At 43.5% G+C, this 21,945-nt stretch overlaps 1 protein-coding gene across 1 annotated transcript in view; it reads left to right on the top strand.

Annotated features, from left to right (window-relative positions):
• The window catches only part of sptbn5 (spectrin, beta, non-erythrocytic 5), a 138,417-nt gene that overhangs the window by 18,237 nt on the left and 98,235 nt on the right, over positions 1–21,945 (top strand). The window contains exons 9-23 of the mRNA XM_034233828.1: positions 5–89; positions 1,015–1,148; positions 2,238–2,458; positions 2,667–2,805; positions 5,055–5,189; positions 5,273–5,361; positions 6,252–6,405; positions 10,090–10,293; positions 12,914–13,120; positions 14,687–14,852; positions 15,013–15,149; positions 17,086–17,298; positions 18,904–19,056; positions 19,468–19,598; positions 21,111–21,362. Of these exons, the coding sequence (XP_034089719.1) occupies positions 5–89; positions 1,015–1,148; positions 2,238–2,458; positions 2,667–2,805; positions 5,055–5,189; positions 5,273–5,361; positions 6,252–6,405; positions 10,090–10,293; positions 12,914–13,120; positions 14,687–14,852; positions 15,013–15,149; positions 17,086–17,298; positions 18,904–19,056; positions 19,468–19,598; positions 21,111–21,362 (2,420 nt within the window). The remainder of the gene's footprint in view (positions 1–4; positions 90–1,014; positions 1,149–2,237; positions 2,459–2,666; positions 2,806–5,054; positions 5,190–5,272; positions 5,362–6,251; positions 6,406–10,089; positions 10,294–12,913; positions 13,121–14,686; positions 14,853–15,012; positions 15,150–17,085; positions 17,299–18,903; positions 19,057–19,467; positions 19,599–21,110; positions 21,363–21,945) is intronic.

Below are 21,945 nucleotides of genomic sequence, written 5' to 3'. Positions count from 1 at the left end.
TTAGGAACGTGGGGCGATCGAAGCTCATCTGTTCAGTCTGAAGACTCAGCTGGCTGCCAACAACCAATGGGCTTACAATCCTCCAGAGGGTATAACTAACACACACACACACACACACACACACACACACACACACACACACACACACACACACACACACACACACACACACACACACACACACACACACCATGTATACATCACTTCAGGGGACATTACATTGACTTACATGCATTTCCTGGAGACTTATCCTAACCTTAACCATAACCAACACATGCCTAACCCTAACCCTAACCCTTACCCTTAACCTTACCCTTATCCTTAACCTTACCCTAATCCTAAACCTAACCAAGTCTTCACCATAAAATTAATGATTCCCCTCATGGGGACCTCCAATTTGTCCCCATAAGGGAGGTGAGTCCCCACACGTGACTGTGTAAACAGATTTAGGTCCCCACAAGTATATTAATGCTAGGCCACACATACACACACACACACACACACACACACACACACACTCACACACACACACCCTCACTCCTACTTCCCACTCCACTCACTCCTCACTCACTCACTCACTCATCCCTCACTCACAGCACACACACCCCACACCACACACACACACACACACACACACACACACACACACACACACAACACACACACACACACACACACACCTTCCTTCACATGCAGACACTTTTTATTCCACTATTTTGTAATTTTGCAATAACTTTCATGAAGTGCAGCCTGGACTACCGCGGCCTTCCATAGTAATAGCTGTGTGTGTGTGTGTGTGTGTGTGTGTGTGTGTGGTGTTTGTGTGTGTGTGTGTGTGTGTGTGTGTTGTTGTGGTGTGTGTGTGTGTGTGTGTGTGTGTGTGTGTGTGTGTGTGTGTGTGTGTGTGTGTGTGTGTGTGTGTGTGTGTGTGTGTGTGTGTGTGTGTGTGTGTGTGTGTGTGTGTGTGTGTGTGTGTGTGTGTGTGTGTGTGTGTGTGTGTGTGTGTGTGTGTAGGTAAAACCCTGAGTGACATAGAGAAGAGTTGGGCTGTGTTGGAGAGAGCTGAACACGAGCGAGAGCGAGCTCTGCAGGAGGCTCTGCTCCGTCTGGAGAACCTGGAGCAGCTCGCACAGAAGTTTGAGAGGAAGGTAAACAACACCTGTGCCGGTGTGGGGGGAATGTGTTTTTCACTCTTAGAATAGATTCAATTCATCTTTATTGTCCGTACAGGTAAGGGGGAAACAAAATTGATAAAAAAACGACGTATAGTTAGAGCTGAACATTCTCTTTGTTACACTCTTAAGCCCCCGGTAAATACACGTTTTGTAATACTGGTTTGTATAAATATAACTAATATGCAAAGAGTCTGAAAGAATGTGAACTTCAGCTTCAATTGCAAAGAAATATATCATGTCTTTTTGACCTAACTAATGTTTAAGGTCGCTCGGGGTGCAACAACGACTTAATCGATTAAAATCGATGACCAAATTAGTTGCCAACTAATTCAGTCGTCGATTCGTTGGTGACGTCATCGCGTGTGTTTTACGCGCCGTTAAGCTCCAACGTTATCGGTCTTTTTATCGGTACTGGAAACATTTAAATGTCATATGTATTATTGCTACATAAACATTATATCGCAGTCTTAGAGTCGCCAACTCGTTTCTAACATGCAAGAAGACAAACAGTCCGCACCAAAACATCCCTCTGGAACTCACTCGCACAGAGTCAGAGACGGCACTGACTCTCCATTGCTGCAGAAGTTTCCCTTACAACTATTAGGTGTGAATGCGACCTAAGAATGGATCTCTGGACCTTTTAATCCTCAGCGTCTGGAATGCAAAATGATTGAAAGAGAAGGATGAAAGGAATAGAAAAAGGTTAGAAAACTGTCTAAAGAACTATAATTTCCCGGGAACAGGAGGGGTAGAGGAAAGTGAGACTTTGGTCAAATCTCTGGAACAAACTCCCAGAAACCTGCAGGTCCGCTGCAACTCTCACTACTTTTAAATCCAGGCTGAAGACTTTTCTTTTTGCCGCTGCTTTTAATTGAACTATTCACATCTCACACTGCACTCTAACTGTTATTCATGTTTTATTATCTTTGCTTATTAATGTTTCTAATGTGTTGTATGCTCTTAATGTCTTTACATTTTGTAAAGCACTTTGAATTGCCTCGTGTTGAAAAGTGCTATATAAATAAACTTACCTTGCCTGAGCGAGTTTGTTTTGTGTCTCAGGCAGCGTTGAGGGAGGGGTATCTGGAAGATACGCTGCGTCTGATCCGAAGACAGGATATTCGGGGTCTCTCTTCCCTGGAGGAAGCTCAGGCAGCCGGACGCCGCCTGGAAGCGCTCTCCACCGACGCTCTGGCCAGAGAGCCGCGCTTCGCTGCTCTGAGAGACATGGCAAAGACCATCGAGAGAGGAAACTACCACAGCAAGGAGCAGGTCATGGAGAGGTGGGAGAGAGACGACATTTACATTGTTTTAATCATACGCCCTATTGACTATATACGACAGAAGTTATGTAAATTAAGCTATAACTTTAACAGCTAAGTTTAAAAAAGTCACAAACGTTCCCACGGTGCAAAACAATGGATGTTCGTGGAAATCAGCTAATAACTTAATCTTAAAACATATTTTTGTGTTTTTATTTGTGTATTTAAGAGAAGAGAACATTAGCCACCGATGGAAGGATCTACTGCAGCAGCTCCAAGAGCAGAGGGGGCTGCTGGGAAATGTAGTTGAAAGCCTCAGCATCCTCAGAGACATCGAGCTCGTGTCCCAGGACCTGAAAGAACTACAGGTGAGTTTACTAACTCTATTGATTAATACGGAGGCTGCTGAGATGCAATATCTTATCTTTGGAAGTCTATGTACAAAATGTAAGTCAAATAAATATATGTATTTATATTAATGCTGTCAAAATTATCGCGTTAACGGCGGTAATTCATTTTTTGAATTAATTGCGTTAAAATATTTAACGCATTTAACGCATGTGCAGAATGGCCCGCCGATACATCCCACCAGTGGCAGCGCCAGGGTATGGCTGGGGTAGGCTACACCCATACCAAGAAATGGCTTAGCCCCACCATGAAAAATGATGTTAAAGGAAGCAAAATAAAGTCTGCCAACTCGCGGAGTAAATTGCACAGACAGCAGTTAGTCAGATTGATTTCAGCCACTTGTCTGGAAATACCGAAGACTAGAAACGGTTGTGAAAACTTTTGTCACGTAGTGATCGTCTTCTCAATAGAACATCTTTGATAATGTCTTCTGGCCAATCAGAATCAAGATAACGGCGTGGTGTTGTTGCAGGAAGTCCCGACGGAGAATACTTTTGCTGTAGTACAGGGGTGCACATAACTGGTACGCAGGTTATGTGCGTAATCTGAAATGCGTACCGTCACTTGTGTCTCAAGCACATTTGCGTACCGACGTACTTGTGAAGCTTTTCCAGAAGGCGGTTAGATCACCGGACGACAGAGTCGGTCTCCGTGTGCACAGACAGGGCTGCTGTTAACGTCGGTCTGTACAACGGAATTGTGCCAAAACTACGCAAACCGGCTGCGGAGGGAGACTCCCCCCCCCCCCCTTCACTGGAGAACTGCGCTAAAACAGCTGATCACAACGTTCACACTCTGTGGTCACGAAGTACTCCACTAGCCCCCCCCCCCGTCGACTTTCCTGACTTACTCCCCCGTTGATAGAAATCAACACGTAATGAATTAAGACCCCACGGTTTGATGATTGATAGGTGTGTGGGCTGTCTTTCATTTTGACACGCAGAAAAATGTTATAATAAACATAGATACTGTATGTTAAATGGATATATCTGCCTTCTTTCATTTATCTTTCCATTCCCACAACAATATACATAAATAAATGGCATATTTTGGACATAGTTCGAATGGTGATTAATCTGATTAATTAATTTTTAAGCTGTGATTAATCTGATTAAAAATTGTAATCGTTTGACAGCCCTAATATATACACTGATTATCACATCTTTATGTACCTAAAACTCCTGTCAGTTAGCTGTTTATATATTACATTGTAAGAACATTGAGAGAAATGAAAATAATTATTTTGTATGTGCAAACATTTTTGACCAATAAAGCAATTTTCTTTTTAAGTTAGATTTCAATTAGCAACATCCCCCTTTAATTGGTCTATTATTCTTTATTAATCCTATTATTACTTTTTATATTGTTTTGTTAATTTCTTATTTCTTATTGTATTTCCTTTCCTATTCTTATTTAGTGGGAGATTTCCTTTGGATTATTTAATTGTATTTATTCTATGGCTGTCAAGTTAACGCGTTAATAACGCCACTAATTATTTTATCGTGCGGTTAACTTATGTGTATTTCTCCTCGGCCCGCCCGTACTTTCAGAGCCCAAAGGCTTGACGTTGTTGTTAGTTATTAGTTGGATGGTGGGAGTGCTAGTGAACTGTCAACGGGGTGGAAGCCTCGCTGCGGGGAAACGGCGGACCTCTGTCGGCACAACTTCGATGAGGCCGTTTAAAAACATAATAAAGTAAGGGCGGTGCTGGCCGTCAGCGAACCGAGCCGGCCGTCAACGCTACTTGACGACCGGCCGTTCTGTGGTTCTCCAGATTCTACAGTCAGCAGGGGCGGGGAGACGCCTGGACAACAACAGCGATAGCTAAATGGGGGGCTACAGCTGAGAGAGAGAGAGAGAGAGAGAGAGAGAGAGAGATTGGTCATTGGTCATTGTTCAAATGATAATAAACAAGCATTTGCATAAAGCATATTTGTCCACTCATATGTTGATAAGAGTATTAAAGACTTGAATAATATTCCTCTAAGGTACATTTAGAACAGATACAAAATGTGCGATTCAATATTTTAATCGACTGACAGCCCTAAAATCGATGTTTTAATATTAAATTGAAAAACAAACTACAGGTCAAGTTTCAGCAAAACTATCTATCGTTGCAAAGCTTGTCTCCTTCCTCCTTGTTGTCCTTACTTACTTCACTTTCGCTCTCCCTCATCCCTTTATCCCCCTCCCCCCTTTTGTCTCCCAGTCCCAGGCCAGTTCCTCTGAATGTGGCAAACAGCTGGCAGAGGTGGAGTCTCTCCTCCAGAAGCAAGACCTCCTCGAAGCTCAATTCTCAGCTCACGGAGAAACCATCACAGCCATTAGCAGGACAGCGCTGAAGGTAGGTGGTAACCATGGTAACTCACGAGATGTCTTCTGATTGTCTGCGTTTTGTCCTCACCAACTCTTCTCTCCTTCTCTCAGGTGAAAGCGAGAGACGGTCAGCAGATCCAGAGCAGAGTGAGAGCTCTCGAGGCTCAGTATCACTCTCTGGTGTCGCTCAGCAGCAACAGGTTTCCCAATGTTTCTATTTACAGTTTGTGATTGAGGAACAGATTATAATTAATAACGGATCTGAACATTTATATATCAACACGTCTTCATCTTCATTTTCTCCTCTCTTGTTCCCTTCTCTTGTTCTCTCCTCTCTTGTTCCCTCTCCTTTCCTGTTTCCTCTTGTTCCCTCCTCTCCTCTCTTGTTCCCTCCTCTCCCCTCTTCTTCCCTCCTCTCCTCACTTCTTCCCTCCTCTCTTGTTCCCTCCTCTCCCCTCTTCTTCCCTCCTCTCCTCACTTCTTCCCTCCCCTCTTGTTCCCTTCCCTCCTCTCTTGTTCCCTCCTCTCCTCTCTTGTTCCCTCCCCTCTTGTTCCCTTCCCTCTTCTCTTGTTCCCTCCCCTCTTGTTCCCTCCCCTCTTGTTCCCTCCTCTCTTCTCTTGTTCCCTCTCCTCTCTTGTTTCCTCCTCTCCCCTCTTCTTCCCTCCTCTCCTCACTTCTTCCCTCCCCTCTTGTTCCCTTCCCTCCTCTCTTGTTCCCTCCTCTCCTCTCTTGTTCCCTCCCCTCTTGTTCCCTCCCTCTTCTCTTGTTCCCTCCCCTCTTGTTCCCTCCCCTCTTGTTCCCTCCTCTCTTCTCTTGTTCCCTCTCCTCTCTTGTTTCCTCCTCTCCCCTCTTGTTCCCTCTCCCCTCTTGTTCCCTCCTCTCCTCTCTTGTTCCCTCTCCCCTCTTGTTTCCCTCCTCTCCTCTCTTGTTCCCTCCTCTCTTGTTCCCTCCCCTCTTGTTCCCTCCTTTCCTCTCTTGTTTTCTCCTCTCTTGTTCCCTCTCCCCTCTTGTTCCCTCCTCTCCTCTCTTGTTCCCTCCTCTCTTGTTCCCTCCTCTCCTCTCTCCTTTCCTCCCTCCTCTCCCCTGCAGGAGGAGACAGTTGGAGGCTCAGTTGAAGCTCTTTGAGTTCTTCCATGACTCTGAGGAGATGGAGGCCTGGCTGTATGAGCGCTGGTTGAGGCTTCAGATAGCCGGACTTGGAAGAGACCTGAACCACATCCAGCTCGCTCAACACAAACACAAGGTGGCGCTCTCAACACCATAAACATACAGGGGGAGTGTTAGAAAAATATCACTCGGCTTGAGCTTCAATCTCAGGATCCATGTTATTTCTGATCCTCTCCAGAATGGAAGTAGTCATCACATACAGAGCATCAACTAGTTCCTGAACAGTGTCCTTCACATGCTGATATAGCACATCATACATCCTGTCATCTACCAAATACTGACTTTCTCTCAAAATTCTGACTTTCTCTCAAAATTCTGACTTTTTTTTAAAATTCGGACTTTTTTCCCAAAATCAAAAAATTCGGACTTTTTCTGAATACTTCAAAATGTTAATAATCCCTCGTTACATTACATTACATTACATTGCATTTAGCTGACGCTTTTGTCCAAAGCGACTTACAATAAGTACATTCGACCAGGAAGACACAACCTTGAAGAAAACAGAATCATATAAGTATATCAGGTTTCATAGAGCCAAACATTTCAAGTGCTACTCAACTGGCTTTAGATAATCCAGTCCTTTATTAGTATAAAAGTGCTTCGTTAATCGTTCTAACGCTCGAAGTGGAGTCGAAAGAGATGAGTTTTCAGTTTGCGCCGGAAGATGAGCAAGCTATCTGCCGTCCTGATGTCAATGGGGAGCTCATTCCACCATCTTGGAGCCAGGATAGCAAACCCACGTGTTTTCGCCGATGGGAACTTGGGTCCCCCTCGCAGCGAGGGCGCAACGAGTCGTTTGGCTGATGCAGAGCGTAGTGCACGCGCTGGGGTGTACGGTTTAACCATGTCCTGGATGTAGGAAGGGCCAGATCCATTCGCAGCACGGTAAGCAAGTACCAGTGTCTTGAAGTGGATTCTAGCAGTTACCGGAAGCCAGTGAAGGGAGCGGAGGAGCGGAGTGGTGTGGGAGACATTTAGGAAGGTTGAAGACCAGACGAGCCGCTGCATTCTGGATGAGCTGCAGAGGTCGGATGGCACATGCAGGTAGACCAGCCAGGAGGGAGTTGCAGTAGTCTAGGCGTGAGATGACGAGAGCCTGGACCAGAACCTGAGTCGCTTTCTGAGTCAGCTGGGGACGCATCCTCCTGATGTTGTAAAGCGTGTATCTGCAGCAACGGGTTGTAGCAGCGATGTTTGCAGTGAAGGACAGGTTGTTATCTAGGGTCACACCCAGATTCCTTGCAGTCTGAGTCGGGGAAACAACTGAGGTGCCGATGTTGATTGTCAGGTCAAGAGTTGGACAATCTTTTCCCGGGAGGAAGAGCAGCTCAGTCTTGTCAAGGTTGAGCTTGAGGTGATGAGCAGACATCCACTGAGAGATGTCAGCTAGACAAGCAGAGATGCGTGCGACGACCTTGGTCTCTGAGCGGGGAAAGGACAGAATTAATTGGGTGTCGTCAGCGTAGCAGTGGTAAGAAAAACCATGCGGGCTAATGACTGATCCGAGCGAGTTTGTGTACAAGGAGAAGAGGAGGGGACCAAGAACAGAGCCCTGAGGGACCCCCGTAGTTAATTGACAAGGGTCGGACTCAGACCCTCTCCAAGTCACCCTGTAGGTACGGTCTTTCAGGTATGAGGTGAGGAGGGAAAGTGCAGAGCCCTTTTGGAGAGTGCGAAGGAGGATCTGATGATTCACCGTGTCGAATGCAGCAGACAGGTCCAACAGGATGATGACAGAGGAGAGGGATGCAGTTTTGGCAGTGTGCAGTTCCTCCGTGACAGCAATGAGAGCAGTTTCTGTGGAGTGACCTGCCTTGAAACCAGACTGGTGCGGATCCAGAAGGTTGTTCTGATTGAGATAACAGGAGAGTTGTTTAAAGACAGCGCGTTCAAGTGATTTAGACAGGAACGGGAGGAGAGAGACAGGCCTGTAGTTTATAACATCAGACGGGTTGAGAGTGGGTTTCTTTAGGAGAGGGTTTACTCTTGCCTCCTTGAGACTGTTTGGAAAGTGACCAGAAGTTAGAGAAGTGTTGATGAAATGGGTGAGAAACGGTAGAATATCAGGAGCGATAGTCTGAAGGAGGTTTGAAGGGATAGGGTCCAGAGGACAGGTGGTAGGGCGGGCAGAGGTAATGAGGGTAAGAACCTCACTTGGAGAGAGAGGGGAAAAGGAGGTTAGTGTGTTGGTGGAAGGAAGGTCTGGTGACCCAGCGGTGAGTAAAGGTGAGTCAGAAAAAGAAGAGCGAATATCATTAACCTTTTTTCAAAGTGGGTAACAAAGTCGCTTGACAGAAGTGAGGAGGGGGGAGGAGCTTTTGGAGGGTCCAAGAGGGTGGAGAAGATGGAAAATAGTTTTTTAGGATTGGAATAGGAAGATTGGATCTTATCTTGAAAGAAAGTGCTTTTTGCCTGAGAGATCGAAGCAGAGAAAGAGGAGAGGAGAGCTTGATAGGTTAGGAGGTCGTCACGGTGTTTGGTCCCCCGGCTTGAGCTTCAATCTCAGGATCCATGTATCTGTGGTCCTCTCCAGAATGGAAGTAGTTCCTGAACAGTGTCCTTCACATGCTGATATCCAAGAGAGGGAGTTACAGTCACAAGATGGAGGAGTACATCATACATCCAGTCATGTACAAAATACTGACTTTTTCTCAAAATCTCAAAATTCTGACTTTTTCTCAAAATCTCAAAATTCTGACTTTTTCTCAAAATCTCAAAATTCTTACTTTTTCCTCAAAATTCTTACTTTTTCCCAAAAAAAAAAAATAATCCGGATTTTTTCTGAATACTTCAAAATGTTAATAATCCCTCGTCCCCGGCTTGAGCTTCAACCTCAGGATCCATGTATCTGTGATCCTCTCCAGAATGGAAGTAGTCATCACATACAGAGCATCAACTAGTTCCTGAACAGTGTCCTTCACATGCTGATATCCAAGAGAGGGAGTTACACAGTCACAAGATGGAGGAATAGAAAGCAGTATTCAATGTTTACTTCAGATTAGCTCCACGTCAGAAATGAGCATGCTTGATGTCTCTCTCCATAGAGGCTGAATCATCATGTTAATCACATAGCTATCATCTGCCTCAAACAGTCCTGATGCTCTTCTAGGTAATCACACATCCTGTCATGTTCACAGCTACAGTTGGGATACCTTTATTATCATGTTACTCTCATGCTGGAAGATACATTCAGTATTTTCAGTATAAAATGCAGATTACAAAAGTCTTTAGTAAGGTTTACTATATTAAACAATATCTTAAGCAACCTCAGTGCCTATACATGTAAGTGTAACATTTCTCACTGCGGGATTTTCTGTCATTTTTTTTAATAAACTAAAGATCATAAAAATGTATTAAAAAAAATATTTAAAAAAAAGAATACATGAAATGAATAAATACATAAAATTATATATTTTTTTTTAAACGTATAAATACTTAAAAAAAATATGAATATGTAAAAATATAATTTGGAAAAATATATGTAATAGGGATGGGAATGATTAATCGAATATACATGAGTTATAAATATTCTTATTGTAATTTTTTAATGTTGTCATTTTTATGGGAGGGGTGCCTAAGTTGATTACATATTATCAAATGGATTAATTAAATGTATACGACAGTGCCATTTTAAATATCAAAGAAAAAGATCAAAGAAAAAAAAAACATGTGTAACGATATATAATATAATCTTTTTTTTTTGTTGGAGTCCAATTAATCCATAATCTTGATTTGTATATTCCTACTTCTATCCTTTCAGGTGTTGGAGGCGGAGCTCCAAGCCCAGGAGTCTCTGTACCAGGGGATTCTGGGTAGAGGTCAGGATCTTCAGTCCAAACAGAGTCAGGCCAATCAGAGATCAATACAGAAGTGGATCAGCACTCTGAAGAAGATGTGGAGCCATCTGACCGACGAGGCCACGGCTCGAAGAAACAGACTGGAGGCCGCCGCCATCATCAAACAGGTACACGAGGACATTATATTTACACCGCAGATTTTACAACCATTATGGTATTTACACAATTCTGCTACTGTAATAAACACACAATATGTGCAATATACATATATGCCGTTAATAAAAACTAAATAAATCCTCAGAACTGTTACAGGATGTGTTTTTTGTAAATTGTATAACTTTTTTTATTATAATTGTTTTGTTATGCATGCTTCTTAGGTAACTTTAAACTGTCTTTGGCTCTTGCTGTAACAATGCACATTTCCCCCACAAATAAAGGGATTCTGATTCTGAAGATGTATTGTAGGAGCCATGATCAGTATTGATTGGTTGGCTTGGGTCACATGGGTATGGGTGGCACTCATTATAATCCTGTTCACCTGTGTGAGGTGTGGGTGTGTGGAAGAGAGGGTGACACGGGGCCGTTGTACTTTTTTAGCGTGTCATACAACAGCAAACAGGCCCGGCCTCAGCCTCTCAGCGACTTATGGCGCGTTTCCACTGCAGCGGGTAGCTCGCTTTAATCGTGCCGAGCCGTGCGGGGCCCGTTTTTGGTTGCGCTTCCACTTGGCCTAGTTTTGGCCCGGGGCTACTTTTTCACCTTTTTTCTGGCCCGACTAAATCGTGGTTCTAGGGCCAGGAACAACCAGGCTGAGTCGGGCTGAGTATGCTAAACTAGAGAGAGAATCGCTGGCAAGGAGGCTACAACTACAACAAGATGAACATATTTGACCGTGATTAAATTGTAATACACGTTTCAAAATGATGCCGAAGTAACAACATACTGATACCGGTTAGTAAAAACCATGAATTAATGCTTTGACAAGTCTGCAGACAGACGGCAGGCGAAAAACCCTTTTAAAATGCGTGTTTTCTAAATGTAGCTTGGCTAAGCTAACGTTATATATGCTCCGACCGTCCACACTCACAACAACGGCCTATACAGACATAAATAAAGCACCGACTGTATAGTTTGTTTCCTGCTGTCGCTACATGTATATTGATGTACTGCTGACCATCTTTTCCCGCATTTTTGTTGAGTTTTATTTTGATCCTCAGATCTTAACGTGCAGGGCTCGACATTATAAATGGCCCGCTGGCCCGGAAGCACTATTTAGACCCCCCGGGCAGCATAACCTACTTTCCACTTGCCCGCTCGGGCCACTAAAAATATTGCTTTAAAAAAATAAAATGGTCCTGTGGTATTGGTATGTTGACAAGCAATTTAGTTAAATTGTTTCGTTTATTAACGGGACAACACAGCGTTTCGTGAGGCGGTTGTCGTTGTTGGGTGAAAAGCAAACAGGTCTTTGCTCATTCACTACAGACTTTCTCGCCACCTAACCATTCGCCAAATAGTTTTTAATACCAGCGGTAACCGGCCAAAGCGCCGGGCAAAAAACAATCTTCAAATAAAAGAATGTCACCGGAGGAGTTAAAGGAGAGTGACAGGGAGTATGAGAAGAAGAGGGAGATAAAGTTTCAGCCAGCTTGATCGATGGAGTTGGCTTCAATATGATGATATAAACAAGGTCTTTTGTCGGCTGTACATTAGGGCTGCACGATTTTGGGAGAAAATCTAATTGCGATTTTTCTGACAAATATTGCGATTCGAATTGCGATATTTGTTTTTAAGCAACCCAACGGAAGTTTATTGTAAAATGCGGCCATATCTCCGGCTAGGAAGGTCGTATCAACGTGCTCCCGTCTCTAGCACCCCCGCAGCCCGAGCCACGAGCAAAAGAACTAAACTTACATGAAACTTCCGTTGGGTTGCTTTAAAGTCGAGCTTCAGTTTAAGATGCACGCTGTAATAGAAACACGTGATGGAGCATTGCTAACCTGACTCAGATGGTTTCACCAAACCATCTAGAGCTCCATTGGAAGCCATTTGGAAAGGGCAGGCACTTTCAAAGATACTTGGCAGGTGATTGGATCAATCTGTCTATCACCTTCTATCATGGGCCACTTCTGATTGGTTAACAATGGCTGGTACATGTGGAGCACAGCACTTCTGATTGGTGTGGAGGACTGACACACAAGAAGAAAATTGTAAAAAAAGTTCAAAAAAATCGCAGGCTTTGCGATTTGATAATCGCATCATTTCAAATCGCGATTTCGATTTAAAATCGATTAATCGTTCATTCCTACTGTACATCCATGTGAGGGAAGAGTAGAAAATATAAAGGTATTGGCTCTAGGGAAATGTCCCAGCAGTTTAGGATAATGAAGGTTCTAATGTATTACATAGCCATTACATGTCTAACTCCTAATGACAGGAAGGCAGAAAGCGCATTATACTACTACTAATAATACTCATAATAATGATAATAGCAGAATTTTTTTAACAATGACCACAATATAATTATTTTAATAAACCAAATATGAACAATTGAGGAAAATGAGGAAGAACTGATGGTTCAAATGTTGTAGTACAAGTAGTAATGTAGTTTGTGCATGAATTACTATGGCAACAAATGTGTTAATTTTCTTCATTATTAGTCGATGTTTTTGGACGAATGCTCCGGGCCAGTGGTTTCACTGGTGGGGCCGGTGATAAGGAAAACCAAACGGAATGTTACCCTTAATGTCTACCCCTGACATGGCTTTCTAATTTCCCTCCTTTCAGTACTTTGCAGATGTGGCGGAGGCCGAGTCCTGGCTGGGCGACAGGAAACCGCTTCTAACCAGCGAGGATCATGGGAAAGATGAGTCGAGCACGGCGGCGTTGCTGCAGCGACACCAGAGGATCGAGAGGGAAATGTCTGCCTACGCTTCGGAGATCAAGAGACTTACAGAGCAGGCGAGGAGCGCCGCGCAGCGAACAGCTCTGACTGTAAGTACAGAGAACTAAACCTTCTATATTTTTGTTATTAAAGTTTTTATTTATGAATACACATGGTACACAGCTCACATGGTACATAGCTCACATGGTACACAGCTCACATGGTACATAGCTCACATAGTACACAGCTCACAAGTTACACAGCTCACAAGGTACATAGCTCACATGGTACACAGCTCACATGGTACATAGCTCACAAGTTACACAGCTCACAAGGTACATAGCTCACATGGTACACAGCTCACAAGGTACATAGCTCACAAGTTACACAGCTCACAAGGTACATAGCTCACATGGTACACAGCTCACAAGGTACATAGCTCACAAGTTACACAGCTCACATGGTACAGCATACAGAAAGAGGAAGGTCAGGCTACAAAACCTGTTAGTTAAGTCTCCCACAGGCTCCTCCAACAGTGCAACACAATAAAACAGATACAATAGTACAATAAAATAAAATAGAATATAATAGAAACTAGGGCTGTCAAGTTAACGCGTAATAACGCGTTAACGCCACTAATTATTTTAACGCGATTAACGCATATGTATTTTTTTTCCTCGGCCGCCCCGTAGTTTCAGAGCGCATCGAGTTTAAAATACCATCTACAAGCTGATGCTGACAGCCGCGGGGCTTGCAGCAGACCACACTTCCACGCTCACCGACTGGCCATCGGGAGGACCGGGAGGGTGTGTGTATGTGTGGCCCGAGCGAGCGCGAGAGAGACCTTACGTGCATTGTTGTTGTTAGCATCTGGTGCTAGCTAGCTGCGCTAACGGATATAAGGAGCTGTTTAAATGAAAACAGAGGAGCGACATTTCGCCACAACTGCGCCGAGCACTTGACTTTATGCAGGAAGCCAGACAGTGGGACATTGTACGAAAAGTCAGCACACTCAACACGGATAGTGCGCAACATGATTGCAGCGTCCAGGCAGCTCCCGTTCGAGCATATGCCTTGAGTTGCACATAGCTCCAACGATCCATCACACACACACACACCACACACACACACACACACACACACACACACACACACACACACACACACACACACACACACACACACACACACACACACACACACACACACACACACACACACACACACACACACACACACACACACACACACAGGTTGTTGTGTTTAATATTCATGAGGTTATTTGTCATTGTTCAAATGATAATAAACATTTGCATAAAGCATATTTGTCCACTCATATGTTGATAAGAGTATTAAAAACTTGAAAAATATTCCTCTAAGGTACATTTAGAACAGATACAAAATGTGTGATTAATTTGCGATTAATCGCGATTAACTATTTTAATCGACTGACAGCCCTAATAGAAACACAATATAATAGAAACTGTGCATAATAGAAAACAAAGGCACCAGGTAAACAGAATCAGATAATCACAGAGGAGGGAAACACAGACAGACATGACACACAGGGGGTGAACACCTTTCAAAGTAAAACAGGAAACCGACAGACTGTGATAATTCAAAAATAAAACTGAAAGTAAACAGATCGTAACAATGCCAACTGTCTTCCTGTGTAGGCGGAGCCTCAGCAGAGTAAGATGATCCAGTACAGCGACTCCTCAGGAGACGAGGAGGATGGAGGAAAGGTGACGTCACCTCAGCCTGCTGTGAGGAGAGGGAAGGGAACCAGAGACCCTCAGAGCGAGGACAGCAAGGCCAAGGTCCGCTTCAAATACAGCAGAGGTATGGAGGTTATCTTTTGTGTGTTTCGTTTTCTTATTGTACATTCTTACTTTTAAATAACTTCCAGTAAAAAAAAAAAACTAATGTGTTTACACTTGGTGGTAGACTAATAAAGGCAGACAGTTGTCCAACATTGTCTGTTTATCTGAACTGATTTCAGGTCAGTTTCCGTGGGATCATAATGAGATAGTAAGCATCGTCGGCACTGAGCCGGATGGAGACCGAGTTCTGGCCAAAGACAGTCGAGGAAACCAGCAGCTCATCCCCAAAACCTACCTCAGCCTGCTGCCTGCCGCGGTACAATCTATAACCTGTATATCACTTCAACCATCCCTTAAAATCACTTCTCTTAAAGGCCACCTATTGTGCAAAATCCACTTCTTCATGTCTCTTCTACATCAACATGTGTCCCCTCTTCTCCATGTCTCCTCTACATCAACATGTGTCCCCTCTTCTCCATGTCTCTTCTTCATCAACATGTGTCCCCTCTTCTTCATGTCTCTTCTACATCACCATGTGTCCCCTCTTCTTCATGTCTCTTCTACATCAACATGTGTCCCCTCTTCTCCATGTCTCTTCTACATCAACATGTGTCCCCTCTTCTCCATGTCTCTTCTACATCAACATGTGTCCCCTCTTCTTCATGTCTCTTCTACATCAACATGTGTCCCCTCTTCTTCATGTCTCTTCTACATCAACATGTGTCCCCTCTTCCTCTTCTCTTCTACATCAAACATGTGTCCCCTCTTCTTCATGTCTCTTCTACATCAACATGTGTCCCCTCTTCTCCATGTCTCCTCTACATCAACATGTGTCCCCTCTTCTTCCATGTCTCTTCTTCATCAACATGTGGTCCCCTCTTCTTCATGTCTCTTCTACATCACCATGTGTCCCCTCTTCTTCATGTCTCTTCTACATCAACATGTGTCCCCTCTTCTCCATGTCTCTTCTACATCAACATGTGTCCCCTCTTCTCCATGTCTCTTCTACATCAACATGTGTCCCCTCTTCTTCATGTCTCTTCTACATCAACATGTGTCCCCTCTTCCATCATGTCCTCTTCTACATCAACATGTTGTCCCCTCTTCTTCATGTCTCTTCTTCATCAACATGTGTCCCCCTCTTCTTCATGTCTCTTCTACATCAACATGTGTCCCCTCTTCTTCATGTCTCTCTACATCAACATGTGTCCCCTCTTCTTCATGTCTCTTCTACATCAACATGTGTCCCCTCTTCTTCATGTCTCCTCTACATCAACATGTGTCCCCTCTTCTTCATGTCTCTTCTACATCAACATGTGTCCCCCTCTTCTCATGTCTCTTCTACATCAACATGTGTCCCCTCTTCTTCATGTCTCTTCTACATCAACATGTGTCCCTCTTCTTCATGTCTCTTCTACATCATCATGTGTCCCCTCTTCTTCATGTCTCTTCTACATCAACATGTGTCCCCTCTTCTTCATGTCTCTTCTACATCAACATGTGTCCCCTCTTCTTCATGTCTCTTCTACATCAACATGTGTCCCCTCTTCTTCATGTCTCTTCTACATCAACATGTGTCCCCCTCTTCTTCATGTCTCTTCTACATCAACATGTGTCCCTCTTCTTCATGTCTCTTCTTCATCAACATAGTGTCCCCTCTTCTTCATGTCTCTTCTACATCAACATGTGTCCCCTCTTCTTCATGTCTCTTCTACATCAACATGTGTCCCCTCTTCTTCATGTCTCTTCTACATCAACATGTGTCCCCTCTGTGGAAAGAGACTCTGAAAGTTTCAGGAACAAAGATTCTCTCTCTTTTTGATCCATTTCTATAAAAACCTGTCTGAAAATGAGCTGATCAGATTTTGGCCACTTTATGATGTCATAGCGATGTGTTGTCTTGTGTAACCATTAGCCAATCAGCAACCAAGGTAACCCCCCCCCCCTTATCACCTGAATCTCCTCCTATAGCTCCATTGAGTTATTTGTAACCAAATCTCTCTCAGAGGGGCGTGGGGAGGGGCTCCTTTTTTTCATCTAAAGTAACAGACAGAGAATCAGCACTTTGGAAACAGGGCTGAAACAGAGGGGATTATGGGTAATGCTGCAATGATCTGTTTGGTGTTTCAGCCAATCAGAGACAGGCTCTGGATATATCTGAGACCTGTGATATATTGATGAAAAACAGTATAATGGGCGGCCTTTAAGTAAGTACGAGTCAAATCATCCTCTTTATTCCTCTTTCTGCTCAGGCTCCTCCCCCCTCTGAGCCCATCTCAACCAATGGCGAGCAAGAGAGCCCGAACAGGAAGTTGAGTCGTCCGAGACGCAGACGCTCAATACGTCGCGGCACCGCTGAGATACAAACAACATGGCTGCCAGACGCTCAGTACCAGAGAGACACTGTGGAGAGCACACAGGCCGGCCTGGACAAAGACTACAACTCCCTGTACAACCTGGTGAAGGTGAGAGGGCTGCTGGGAAATGTAGTTTGATTACACTGGAGTGTGTGTGAAGATTAAAATCAAGCCTGAAGAAAGGAAGTTGTGATGATGCAGTGAACATTTAAAGCAGCTTCCATGAAAAGTAAGATTTACTAGTTGTTCGCAGAAGTACTCAGACTTTCCACTGAAGTAAAGAAGCAATACTGACTCTTGGAAAAGTACTCTGGCACTAGTTAAAGTCTTGCACATGTACAAAAGTATTGGCATTAAAGTATACTTAACGTACCAAGAGTAAAAATACTCGTAATGGCCCATTTAAGTACAGAGGAACACAAGCTAAAATACAATAAGACAGGTATAAAGAATAAAAGTTACATTGCAGTTTAAAATATAATTAGCTATTAAATGACTCAAAGGTAGTTGATTTGAAAGAAGTGAGGTTTTCTGGGAGTTTGTTCCAGAAACATGGAGCAAACTGATGTTTTACTTAAATTAGCGGCAGCTGTCTATGGATTTTTTTGTGAGAGACCTGCAAACACACCATTACAGTAATACGTCCCCACTAGGGGATGAGGAAATGCAACACACACCAGTTGGAATTGGTAATAATTATAATGAGTTTATTAAATAATGTTGTAACAAAGATGGAAGGCACGCAGCCTGAAACAAACAAAAGGGCGCCGGTTTCACTGAGCAACCAACAAAGAGGACTCTAATAAGGGAGGCTAATTAAATACAAACACATATACACTAACAACCAAAATCACAACAAAACAACCCTCACTATCCAAGTGGTACAGACTAACGAAAGTAAGTAAGTAAAACTTTATTTATATAGCAACCTTCTCAACACGGATGTACAAAGTGCTTTACAGTACAGGACACAGTTCACAGTACAACTATCAAATGTAGAATAAAAGGCATAAAACAGCAGCAGGATAAACACCAATGAAAGACAGCTACTAACTCACCTCCTCCGACGACCCAAAGGCCTGTCGGAAGAGGTGGGTCTTTAACTGCCCCCTAAAACTCTCTATTGAGGCAGAGGCTTTTATTTTCTGGGGGAGTTTGTTCCAAAGCCTTGGGGCCACCGCCTCAAAGGCACGGTCACCCTTGGTCTTTAGCCTGGTTCGAGGCACCCTTAGGAGGCCTTGCTCAGAGGACCTCAGGGCCCGGGTTGTGCTGTGAGGGAGCAGAAAGGAGACTATGCAAACACAGCTGTACTATCAACTGTCAACATAATACTAACTACTCTAGACACATCTAATCACATCAATACTACACTAATTACGGACCACACGAGTTCACCACTGTTAACAGAATGATCACAGCCAAAGAGCAAATAGCGAGAGGCGTCTGCTCACACAGCAGAGCCTCCCGACTGATCGTTGTCCCCAGGCTTTGTAGTCGTCTCCAGAAGGTGCGCGCCGGATGTGCGCTGGGATTGGAGCGCGTCGGGCCCGGCGTGCTCCAATCACAATCTTCGGGGGCGGACCAGGAGATGGGTAGCCCATGACATCAGGGCAACCGCACACCTCATTTACATAAAACACATTCAAAACAGAGTTAACAGGATCGGGGAGGCGGCGGCCGTAACAATAATATTCCCCCATCTTTTGTCTGCAGTCGAAGACGAGGAGTCTGCAGGAGACGCTGCGTCTTCATCGTTTCTACAACAGCTGTCAGGAGTTTGAGTCGTGGATGGAGGACAAGGAGAACATCCTGAACACCTTCAGCTCCGACGCAGACAACCTGGTAGTGGTTCAGGCTAAATTCGAGGTGAAGATGTCATTATTTTAAAGTCTTTAAAATCATGATCATTGATTTAGGGAATACAACATGTTGGGGAAATCTCAAAGAAAGAGGGATCTCATCTAATATAGCAAACGTAAATGTCTAATATCTCTGCATGTTCCCCTCAGATTACCTATAGCTTCTGCACAGAAATTAAAAACATGTTTCATTATAACTGGTCATCAAAAGCAGATAAGCCAAGACACTACTTTTAGATTTTAAATAACACCTGGAATATAGCTTTTTGGATATTAGACCTGAATTAAAAAAACACTTAATGATCAATAGTTTTTAAAAGTTAAAGACTGGACTGAATTATTTTGAAAATACCACATCAACTTAAACCAGCAGTTCCTTTTAGTATAATATTAACATCTAAGATTTGACTTTCTTCAGAACTTCCTGACTGAGCTGGTGAGTGGGCGGGGCCAGTTGGATGACATCATCAACATGGCGGAGGAGCTGGTGAAGAGTCGACACAGCAAACAGAGAGAGATCCAGAGCACGCAGAGGAGGGTCTCCAGCAGGTAAACACTGACGCGTCCTGAACTAAGAACTAACGTGTAATAAAGGGTCCAAAGGCGGGGCTGCTAGGGTAGGGTAGCATTGATGCGATTACTGGACTAATACAGTAGAGAGATCCACCTTACCCCTCTCCTTCTGAATCATATTAGTATTTCCACCTTGAAAATACACATTTAAACATTTATTTATTATTAATGATTCTATAATTTTTTTTAATATTTTCATTTATTTGTATTTTTCATGTATTTATTTTTACTTATTTGTGTATTTATTTACTGTTATTTATACATTTGTCATTATTCGTATTTATTAATTTACATTATAGTATATATATAATACTAAATACAATATTTTACATATTTTTTCCCTCATGTCTTCTTTTATATTTTGTTTAAACTATGTTGATTTAGCTGTAGGAAAACATTTAAAAACAGTAGGCAAAAGTGTGAATATGTCTGTGTTAGGGATGGGAATTTGAAAGCAAATGTATATTCGAATATTCGACCCCCCAAAAAACGGTTAACCGATTAACTGAAATGTACATATCCTGTAAAAATAAAAAAGTGGGGAAAATGTTGACAAAAACTTTAAAAAATAAATAAATAAATACTTGTTCAAATAATTATAGAAACCAAGTCGAATTTGTCAAATGTATCGAACTGGTGATCACAGTTTGAACAGTTGACAGCTATAGGCCTACAGCGTTCATGCTTAAAACATAACTTGGTTTTTAAATGAAAGAGGGATCAAACACGAACAACATAACGGGTTAGGGTAACGTAACCCGTGACAACAGAGATCAACAACCTGTAACAGGGCCTATGCACAGAATGCAGCTATTCAATACTCATTCTGCTTTAAGAATATGAGCATGTCTACTCAGGGGAGAGGCGGGTCACAACCAGGCCAGCTGTAGAGGAGACCCTCTCAGCTGGAATGTGGGCATAAGATGAGGTTTGAGTCTGCGTGATCTGCGAGTAGGGAGGGGCAGCAGCCGTATCATTAGCTAGAACTAGCTAGGTCTGATGGATTTGGACATAAACGCGAGTGAAGTATAACCGGACGCGAGAGAGAGAGATCAGCACCTGCAGCTCTGCTCGCTGTGAGGGACGGTGAGCGGAGCAGAACACACCTTTAGACCTAACACACTTAGCTATGGCACTGTCGTATACATTGAATTATTCCATTTCATCATATGTAATCAACTTAGGCACCCCTCCAAAAAAAATTATATTCGATTAATCGTTCTCATCCCTAGTCTGTATCAATTACCGATACTGACGTAAAAACTACGTTTAAAACAATTAGTGATGGTAGCGACTAAAAATTATTTGAACAATAAAATTGAGGACATTCCGAGTTGATCTGCATTTAATCTCCCGTCCCTCCGCCCACTGCTCCTGGTACTAGGATGGGTTAAAAGCAGAGAACAAATGTCACTGTGTGCTCTGCATGTGTGACGATTAAAGAGGGCTTCATCCTCCCAATTCTTCTTCTTCTTCTTGTGTCTGCAGGTGGGATCGGATCCAGCAGCTGAAGGACGAGAAAGGTCACGAGCTGCTGAGCACGGCGGACGTGAAGTCGTTCCTGCAGAGCTGCGAGGAGGCGAAAGTTCAGCTTCAGGGCCAGCTGTCCGGCCTCGGCACCGTGGACCTGGGCTGCAGCTCCTTCACTCTGCTGAGCGAGGAGAAGACGCAGAGTCAGACCCTCAGAGACATCCAGACCCTCGAGGCCAAGATCGCTTATCTGAAGAGCGTCGCCAAGATGTACGGTCAGAGAGGGGCTGGAGACACTCAGATGATTGGAGAAGTCAAGAAGTTTAGATTTCAGGATTTCAAGGCTGTTATTGTCATTTGTGCATAGCAGTGTAGGTATGACCAGGGCCGTTTCTTCCTATAGGTGGACTACTCAGATGCATAGGGCCCCCGCGGCCACTAGGGGGCCCCCAAGCTGAAAGTTCAGGTTCAGCCTCAATATATTTGGGGAGAATTAAAGTTAGCCATATTTATTTGTAGACAGCCAAGCCCCCTCCTGTGTTCGGCTTACAAATCAAATGTAGGATATAATGACAACTAAACTGTAACGATAGCAAATCTGTGGCTTGTGTTTTTGGGGATCAATAAAGTCCAAATCATCGTTAGGCTGTCAGCCAATCAGTGACGTCTGAGGAAGATGAAAAATGTAAATTATACATTGTCGAGAAAATGCTGCATCTCTTGCATTTATTGAGGTAGAGGAGCCTGCATGTGCCGAACTGTGACTTCCGAAACGTGACGGTTCGGGACGAATACGGATACCGTTACACCCCTAATATATTATATATTTATAAATGTATATTTTTATATTCTT

Source organism: Gymnodraco acuticeps, unplaced genomic scaffold (assembly GCF_902827175.1).
Source record: "Gymnodraco acuticeps unplaced genomic scaffold, fGymAcu1.1, whole genome shotgun sequence".
Classification (NCBI taxonomy): domain Eukaryota; kingdom Metazoa; phylum Chordata; class Actinopteri; order Perciformes; family Bathydraconidae; genus Gymnodraco; species Gymnodraco acuticeps.
Note: the sequence above shows the minus strand (reverse complement) of the source record. Positions and strands in the feature narration are given on the sequence as shown.